General features: G+C 58.0%; 1 protein-coding gene across 1 annotated transcript; it reads left to right on the forward strand.

The window, feature by feature from the left end:
* The first annotated feature begins 8,479 nt into the window (after positions 1-8,479).
* Positions 8,480-9,373, forward strand: FAM181A (family with sequence similarity 181 member A). The gene has a single exon (XM_045902020.1). It carries the CDS (start codon positions 8,495-8,497, stop codon positions 9,371-9,373), a length of 879 nt encoding a protein of 292 aa, XP_045757976.1. The 5' UTR covers positions 8,480-8,494.
* Positions 9,374-9,588: the final 215 nt, after the last annotated feature.

A 9,588-nucleotide genomic window follows, 5' to 3' on the forward strand; every position in this document is an offset into this window, starting at 1 on the left:
TCATGCGATCCACTGGGTTTTCTGGGCAGTGGGTGCAGAAGAGGAGAGAAGGGACCCCTGATCCCAGAGCTGTGGCCAAGGACCCAACTCCAGGCTTCACTGGACACACGCTGAGCCCACATCTGCTGTCTCGATTCCCGCTCCGGACAGGATTAGCTGGGACCTGCGCGAAAGCCCACGTCTGATGCTTCTTACCTCCCTCCTCTACCTACGCTCTCCCCCGCTAGAATCTCCTCCACTCCATCTCAGCAGAGCTAAAGCCTACCCCCACTCATCCTTTAGCCTGTGGAGCTGGGGCCGTTTCCATCACCCTTATCATCCAGAACCACTGGTCGTCATTCAGAGTCTGATGGGGACTGTCATTGCCAGCCCATCACAGTCGTGTTTGAACTTGGAACTAGATGTGGTCAGGCCCTTGGGCGCTATGTGGGGTTCTCTCTCCCCCTCCAGCACCCCCTGGTACATCTTATAGCCCGGTCAGACCCAAGTCTTTCTCCATGGTCCCGGCAAGCCATCAGAGTAAGTAGAATTGCCCCCATCTTACAGATGAGAAAAGTGAGGTCCAGAGAGGTGAAATTATTTGCCCAGATTAGCAGAGGCAGGACTGGAATGCAGTTGCCTGACTCTTAAGATACATTCATTACCTCTGCTTCCAGGGGACATGTGGGCTCCAGGGAGTAGGTACCATGTGCCAAGCACTGGAAGGCCATCCAAGGGGGTGACATTTGACGATGTTGACCTGTGGAGTTCAGCTTCTGCTCACAGGCGGAGGTGAATTCACTGTAGTAACTCTTCTTGCCTGACCAGGACCATATGGGGGAGCCTGGGAATTGCTAATTGTACAAATGTCCCTCTCTCGGCAAGACTTTATTCAGAGAATTTTTAAAATGTGTTTTGGACTGGATTTGGGCTACAGACAGAGTTGTGATCAGAGGTCAGGAAATAAAAATTAGATGACAAAAGGGAGTCCCCTGTATCTTACCAAACCGGGACAGGTGCCAGGGAATGGGCAGAGGACTGGGCCGTGGGGCCAAAGGGGACACGCCAGAAGGGACCATGTGTCCCCTGCCTTTTCTGAGGGGCGCTGTGGTGTAGGCACAGACTGAGTCCAAACCCCAGGTCCTCTGCCACCTTGCAGTCAGGGGAGAGCTTTTCTATCTCCCCTTGCCTCAGTTTCCTAATCCTTCAAAGGGGAAGGATGATGCCCCCCCACCCCAGAAAGTCTTACTTATTCAGTCATTGATTTCTTACTGACAAGTAAATGAGATAGCAGATATAAAGCTCTCGGCATATCATGATATTCGAGGGGCCCTGCCCTGTCACCTTTCTCTTATGAAGTCCCAGCTTGGGAGGCAAGGGCTCCTCTCCTCCTTGATGATAGAGCCTATGGTGTATGCGGAATAGCCGAGGGACGTCACGGGATGATTGGCCCCGGGAGGGCCAAGCAGCATCTGCTGTCCCCAGGATGCTGTGTGACTGGCAACTGGAGCCCCCAGGGAAGCTCATTTTGCTCCATGTTGTGGTTGGTTCATTCATCTGTTCAACAAGCATATTATGTGCCTCCTGCATGCAAAAATCCATGGGGAATTCAGCCTTTCTTCCTAACTTTATCTGGCCCTTCCCTGTGGCGACCTCTCCTCTCCATTGTCCTAAACTTCTCACTGCCTCCATTCTCCAAAATTCTCCGTTCTCTGGTCTCAGTTTGTTGAACTGAATCTGGGAGCTCTGGTCCGGGAAATGGGAGCACTTGAGGACTTGGAGGAGTCATTGTCCTTTTCTAGGACTCTGTTCCCTTGATTAAAATTCCAGGGGTTGGGTTACCAGAACACCAAGCTTTGCACCCTGGCTTTGCAGCCTGTGGTTGGGAGCTGGGGGCAGGCCCCCAGCCCATTCCCATCCACGCCCATGGAAGACATGACTAGCTGATCAGGGCATTCTAACTGCTGAGCCAGGGGCGGGGGGGGGGGGGGTGGGGAGGCTCAGAATCTTTCCACAGGGCACCTGCCAGCCATCACCAATCGAATCCGAGTTGGCAGTTGAGATTAAACGGACTTTTCATTCCGGCTGTGCCCTGGGTGGGGTGAGGAGACACACCAGAGAGGCTCCCGGAGATACAGTCCAGGTGACGGATGCATGGCACGGTAGCAGGGATCAGCGGGGGGCGGTGGTCCATGGGGGTCGCCCGACAGGGGCACGAAGGCATGACTGCTCTGTCATTCCAGTCACACCAGCCCCTGGCCCCTGCCCAGAGGGGAAGAGCTGGGGGAAGGGCATCGACTCGGAGCCAGGCGCTGTACTAGTCTTTGTCACAGACGCTCTCCCTTAATCCTCATGGTCCACTCTGCCAGCGAGCTAGGGTGAGCTCAGCCTTCAGGATGGTCACTCTGACACTTCTCAGTGTCACTGCGGTTGAGCTGCGACTGGGGGCACAGGGACTGACGAGCTGAGCTGTGACTTCTTCGGGGGCATCGTGAGGTCTCCGGGCGCTCTGAGGGCCCCGCCATGCTGGTGCTCAGCCTGGGGTGGGAGGGGAGGTCACCAGGGCAGGAAGCCCCTGGCCTGGCAGCCAAAGGGGCTTCTTTCAACCCGATGCCCCCCGTCCCGAGGCAGTGGAGAGCCTGCCTGTTCTGATTACAGCTGACAGCTTGCCTCTGGCCTCTCTTTGACAGAAGGCCCCCCTTATGTAAGGGGGTTACATAAATCATCCTGTGATGTCTGTCACACGTCCGGGGGGTGCTGGCCCCGCCGCTGGGCCTCTCAGGTGGCATTTGTATGTCTCCTGGGTTGAGGTGGTCAGACTTAACTCATGAGGATCAGGAGGGGCACGTCTGGGTCTCTGGGTCAGCAACGCCCCGAGGGTCATTAGGGAACAGTATCGTACAATGGTCACCACCAAGCGTCCGGACCTGGCTGCCCGCATCCCAGTCCCTGCTCTGCCTGATTACTGACCAGAGGACCTTGGGCCAGTCTCCTTATCCATTGAACAAGTGGCTTAATACGTGTTACATACCTTGATTGAGTGGTGAGTGCTGGTTAGGGCTGGGCTCTCACCGGGTGGCGGGCTGCAGGACAGAGCTGCCATCTTCATCCTGCTTTGGGTGAACCTGCTCCCCTGTCTGGGTCTCATTGACTCTGCCTCTAAAATGGGAAGATGACCCATCTTTTGGAACCGAACTCTCTACCGAGGTGTGGAAAGGTAAAGTTTCCTTTCAAAGTTATTTTTGGCAACTTAAAATACTACGTTCTAAAAACCATACTAATAAACACGCACTCAAACGAGTTATAGCTCACAAGCTAACTAACACACGAGGCTGGCGACTGGTTAACCTGGGCAGTTAACTGGTTAACGACGCCTCAGGGGACGAGTTGATGAAGCTTCTTGGGTGAACGGTTTTCATTGGATGACGATCCTGAGATTGCTAGGTAGATTGAAAAAGTTACCATTTTAGCTGCTTATCTAAGTCAAGATTTCTATAGGTTCTGCAACCAAAGCAAAATATGGCAGATGGCAGACCCGTAATCCACAACCCCTTATTTCAGAGTTGTAGGTCATCAAAACATCCTCCTCATCTGAATCCACTCTTTGCAAAATAAGCGGGAAGTATGCATCCACGTGCACGAAATAAATCTGAACTAGCCCGTCCCTGGCGCTGTTCTAGGTATTGGGCTTCTCTGCGTAAATGCAGCTTGAAAGCCCACTGCCCCAGATGACGTCCCGGGGCCCCTCTGGATAGGTGCGTGTCATTGTCAACTGTCCCCTCTCACTTTCGGTTACAATCTGCAGCTGTGTTAGCTAAATTCTAGAAGTGGATTGTGTCAAATGATATCCAGATGTGCTGGATGGTGGCTCCTGGCACTTTGGGAAACCAGGGGGAGTTAGGGTGTGCCTCTCAGTGATGGGGGGACGGAAGATGGCTGTTCAGTCATCACAACAGAGTTGATCTCCCCTCTAGCGAGTTGCATCAGGCACAGGAACAAGCACGACCTCTGGTCCCTGCACGCGGTAGGTGCTGAATGGAGTCGCTGGAAGCCGGGACTCCCTGACCCTGGGCCATGTAAATAATCTTGAGGAGGGGTTTGCACAGCCGGAAGGTCAGAGACTGGTACCCGTGACAGCAGAGGATCAGGAAGGACTCTCAGGGTCCAGCCAGCACCACTCGCTTGCCTTCAGCAGACACTTGGGGGAGATGTGATGGTGAACTGAGGCGTCCTGTGTTCAAGAAACACAGAGGATTTGTCATCAAGTTCAACCACAGTGATCACAAGGGTCCTTGAATGAGTCCTGCTCTGTGCTGAGGCCATTCTAGTCCATGGAGATACGGAGATGAAGGATCTGTTGTGCCCTGCTCTCATGGAACTCACCCGGGTGAAGGTGGAAGGGTGGGTAGGGCAAACAGTAATCAAACAAACAGTTGCAGGAAGCAGTGTTTCCAGTCCACAAGATAAATTCTATTCAGTGGAATGGGCAAAATATTTACCTCATGAAACATTTAGTGAGAAACTACTCTGTGCCAGGCCCCGTTTGAAGGTCAGATTACTAAGGGCTTTCTGTGTTAGGCCAAGGAGGTTAGACTTGATTTTGAATCTATACACATGGGTGGGGGGGTGGAGAAGGTGTCACTGGTAATGCTGGGAGTGGGTGGAAGGCTTCCTGGAGGAGGGGATGCTTGAGCTGGGCCTTGAAGAATGCCAAGAGGACAGGGTCCTCTCAGTCAGTCAGTCCTGAGTCGGGCAGCTTGTCTCTGGGTGTATCACCAAATGTACACGGGGAAAACAGTTCCTCCCTGTCCAGACGCAGGACCATATGGGAGAAACACTGTGAAAGGAAGTCTTTTCAGAATAAGGCAGAGTCGGTATTACGGATGTCTTCCACCTGTTCATATGAGCTACAGACAGAAAAACCCGAAGGAGCCTTCCCCAGCCTGTGGCAGTCCCCCAGGGGCCTGGGTGCGACCAGGTCACTGTAGGGCCACGGATCTGGATCTCAGGCCACAGTTCTTCACGGCGGCCACCTGTCCCCTCGAAAGATGTCCCAGAGCTGCTGCTTCCATACTCCCAAAGCAGATGTCAAGAGTCATATTCCGACAGACGGACAGAAGAGATGAACCCAGGACTTACATATAAAATCTGGTTTGCGACGCTTTCAAACCCGACAGCACTCAATCAGTGCCTGGTGCTGGGTAGGCGCTCGGGGAAGCAACGCATGGGGGACTGACGCGGGCTTTGCGTGCAGACTGGCCTGGCTTCGAGTTCGGTTTTGTCGCTTGCTGGCCGTGAAGCCTTGGGAAAGTAGCTCAACCTCACACTCCTCACGTGTAAATGGCAGCCATAGCACCTGCATTGAGCTGTCACGGGGTCAGGTGGGATCTTTCACGTGTGATCAGTGATTGCAGCTCTTGGCACGTATGAGGTGCCCACCAAGTATCAGTTTCCTTCCCTCCCTCTCTCCCTCTTTCCTCAATAAGTGGGAAGAACACACAGGAAGAACAGCCCATATTAAGAGCTATGGAGTGATTTTTTACGACGTGGACTTGGACCCCACAGAGCTCACCGACCTTGGGGGTTTGCTGTTGTCTGAGCAGCGAGGGGATGATGTTACCAGCAAGCAAGGCCAGGTGGGCTGCAGCACGTGAGCAAACACAGAGCGTGCAGGAGGCCGAGGTGGGAACGGGCTGGCAGGAGGCCAGTGCCCCAGCAGAGAATGATGCAGAAGGTGGCTGAGTGGGCCGGCGCTGGGTTATGGAGGGATTCGCACACTGGCCAAGCTGTGCGCCCTGGCCCCCAAGCACTAGGCAGCAGGGAGCCTTGCGTAAGGGCTGGCTTAGAGCAAAAAGATGTTTCCTGCCCCTCACAATCAGGCTAGGCTAGGTTCTGCTGCAGAGACAGCCCCCAGGTCTCAGGGGCTGAAAGCCACAGTGATTTCGCTGTCCCGCTGCAGATAAGGATCAGTCTCCAGGGCCTGGGATACTAATGGTCCAGGATGCTCGGGCCCAAGGACACTTCCGTGTCAGCCCATACTTCCCCAGCCCCCTCAGTGGAGAATCCTGCTCTGGATCCTAAATGCCTAAGTTGAGTTACAGCTGGTGGGCGCAGGGCCCTCTCCTCCAAACCCTTCGTTGTGCCTGTAGGGACCCTCAGGCCAGAGGAGGAGGTGGCTTGAAGCCAGGCCGCTGTGTGCCCGCAGCAGCTGCCTATTGGTCAGCAGGAGGGGGTGGGACCATCCTCCCGGCTGAGTCCCCGGGCCTGCCCGGCTACTGCGCCCATGGCCCATGCGGGCGGGGGACCTCGGAGAGGAGTCCTTGGCCTTTTAGATTGTGGTGCAGAGGTGCGGTTGGGGTATAGGCGGCTGGCCGGTCAGCTGACCGCAGGACAGGAGAACAAGGTGGGGGGGCGGGGGAGAGGAGGCCGAGCTTCGGGGCAAAGGCAGGAGGTGCGGGCCACCAGCGGCTGGCACGGCGGCCGCGCCCATCAGCATTCCCCAGGCAGCCTCCCTCCCTCCCTCCCTCCACCGGCGGCCTCACCTTCCCCGCGGCCAGTCAGTGGGCAGGGCCAGCGGCCGGCTCGGGGCTCCCTTGCTCACTCAGAGCGGCCCGCTTGCGGCCCCGCCGGCGTTGGCACGGTGACAGTAGCCAAGTGTGCAAACTTGTGCCATTGTCCCCAGGCCAGGGGAGCCATGGAGACTGGCTAATATGACACAGGAAAATGTTTGCTGATGGCAATTCTATGGGCTTTGTCCACCTCTTTCTCCATCATGACGACTCGATTTAAGTCCCTAACTGTTTGACTACAAATGCGAGGGGACCGTGCGACGCCAGCCTTTTGTCCGGCCGCGCTGAATGGGCAATTCAGGCTTTGTGCAGCTCAATTGAGGAAGCAAACATAAAGACAAGATTCCTGAGAACTCCGGCTCCCTTCCCATGGATATCCCAGCACCTCGTTAGAGAGCCCTTCCCCACTACCTTTCCCGACATCAGCGTGCTGCTGGCCCTCCCAGGCTGCCCGCGGCCCCGCGCCTCGGGGCGGGGGGCTGGGAAGAGGGAGAGACAGATGGACAGGGACAGAGACAGAGAGTGGGGCAGAGAGGGGCAGAGAGAGGAGAGAGAGGGAGAGACACTCAACACTCAAGGACAGAAGGGGAAGTAGCCCACCCCGGCTTACCCCGTCCGATTGTCTGTCTGCACTGGAGCATGGCAGCTGTAGGCTGTCGGCCTGGAGTCTTTGGGGGAGGCATGCAAGCCCATCTCTTCTGGGCCCAGCCCCTCCTCAACCCTGCACTTTTTAAACACACACACACACACACTGCCCCCTCGAGAAACCAGGGAACCGAGGTCAAGGGGAGGAGGGGCTGAAGGGTAGAAATTTACCGGGAAATGATTGCATTTGGGAGCTGTCTTTTTTGTGATGGTCCCCATGGTGACAATTTGTGACGGCAAAGAATGTGGGAACGGGGCGCTGCCGCCTGATTGGGATGCTTTGTATCTGGAGAGGCGCTCCTGATTGGCCTGAGGGGCCCCCCAGCTCCGGGGACTCGTCCTCCATCCAGCCCACTCGAGGGCTGCCCTACTGTTTCCAGCCGGACGCACGGAGCTCGCCGGCCACGCCGGGCCTGGCCCAGGTCTGCAGCGGGGAACCTGCCAGGCCACGTCGGCGGCAGCGGCGGCGGCGGGGGGCCCGGGGGCCGGCCTGCACCCTCGGTCAGTGTGGCGGCTCGGGCGGCTCCAGCCGACCGGGTGGGGGCGTGGGGCCGGCTGGGGCCTGGGGGAGGGGCGAGGTGCCTCGGGTGGTGGCCCAGGAGGCATGAAATTGCTGCAGATGCTTCTACGGGGGCGTCCCGCTGCCCGCGGTCTGAGATCAGCCCGCCAGGCAGGCCGAGGCTCGAGTGCCAGACAGGGGTCCTGCCCGTCCTGCGTGAGCGCTGTGGGTGGAGCGTGGGGACCCGGCGAGGGGGGCCAGTGCGAGCCGGGCTGGGGGCGGGGGTGGGAGGAGGAGGGCACCGCCGGGAGAGAGGGGGCTTGGCCTTGCTTGAAAGTGGAGCAGTCGCCTCAGCTCAGAAAATAAAAACCTTGCGGGCAAGTTGTGCACGTTGGCAGCGTGGTGTGTGGGAGACGCGGTGGGCTGGCCCGTGGAGACTTGCGCTCCGGGCCCAGCAATGCCACCTGTAGCTGGGTCACCTTGAGCAGGTCGCCCAACCTCTCTGAGCTTCAGCTGCAAGTAGAGGGCCACAGACTCAGGCAGACTGCCTGTTGGCCTGTGCCCTCACAGATGCGGAGGAAACCCTCAGCGGCCTGGACGGGCGGCCGGCGACCCAGGACTCTGTTTCCTGTGGAGGGGTTCTAGGGCCTTTGGGGAGGGCTGGGCGCGGGTGCTTGGAGAGACCGCCAACGACCTGCATGTCCCCCCACCCCAGGTCAGCTCTGTGCCCTTCCCTGGAGCTGCCAGCCACCAGCAGAGCCCACGCTCTTCATGGAAAGCCCCATGCAGTGGTCCCCTGGTGATGGCATCCGACAGTGACGTGAAGATGCTCCTGAACTTTGTGAACCTGGCGTCCAGCGACATCAAGGCAGCCCTGGACAAGTCCGCGCCATGCCGCCGTTCAGTGGACCACCGCAAGTACCTGCAGAAGCAGCTCAAACGCTTCTCCCAGAAGTATTCCCGGCTTCCTCGGGGCCTCCCCGGCAGAGGGCCCGAGTCTCACCTGAAAAGGGGACCCGAGGACCGGCCCGGGAGGCTGCCCCTCGATTCTGGCCAGGATTGCAGTCCCGGCGGGGGTGGGTGCTACAAGGAGAAGGCTCTGGGGAACCCCTACAGGGAGGAATGTCTCTCTAGGGAGCAGACCCTACAGAGGCAGAATCCAGAAGCTGCCAGGCCTGGCCAGGTGCCCATGAGGAAAAGACAGCTGCCCGCTTCCTTCTGGGAAGAGCCTCGGCCCACACACAGCTACCCCCTGGGGCTGGAGGGGGGACTGGGCCCCAGGGAGGGACCTCCCTATGAGGGTAAGAAACATTGCAAAGGCTTGGAGCCCTTGGATCCTGAGATGGCCCCCGTGCCCGCGTCTCCAAGGGCACTGGCTGAAAAGGAGCCACTCAAGATGTCTGGGGTCTCCCTGGTGGGCCGCGTCAATGCCTGGAGCTGCTGCCCCTTCCAGTACCATGGACAGCCCATCTATGCTGGTCATCCAGGGGCCTTGCCTCAGAGCCCGGTCCCCAGCCTGGGCCTGTGGAGGAAAAGCCCGGCTTCCCCTGGGGAGCTGGCCCACTTCTGCAAGGATGTGGATGGGCCGGGGCAGAAAGTGTACAGACCCGTGGTTCTGAAGCCCATCCCTACCAAGCCGGCTGTGCCCCCGCCCATCTTCAATGTTTTTGGCTACCTCTAGCTGGGCTGGGAGGGCCTCAGCTCCCACCTCTGGCCTGCGGGGGTGTTAGGGGCCCCCAGGAGCGCTCCTTGTGCAGAGTGAGCTGGGCAGTGGTGTGGCCTCTTGGGAGCCTTTCCTTTGTGTGTGTCTGGGAGGGGGAGGATGGGTTTGGGGCAGGGGCTTCTCAGGCAGTCGCCAAGTCAGCCCCTGCAGCCTTGGGAGCTATGGGGCTGGGC

Source organism: Mirounga angustirostris, unplaced genomic scaffold (genome assembly GCF_029215605.1).
Source record: "Mirounga angustirostris isolate CCGP_5_RB_7025 unplaced genomic scaffold, mMirAng1.0.hap1 SCAF_9, whole genome shotgun sequence".
In the NCBI taxonomy this organism is placed as follows: domain Eukaryota; kingdom Metazoa; phylum Chordata; class Mammalia; order Carnivora; family Phocidae; genus Mirounga; species Mirounga angustirostris.

Coding starts and splice junctions, on each gene's coding strand:
- FAM181A (XM_045902020.1), top strand. CDS start 8,495: ATGGCATCCGACAGTGACGTGAAGATGCTCCTGAACTTTGTGAACCTG.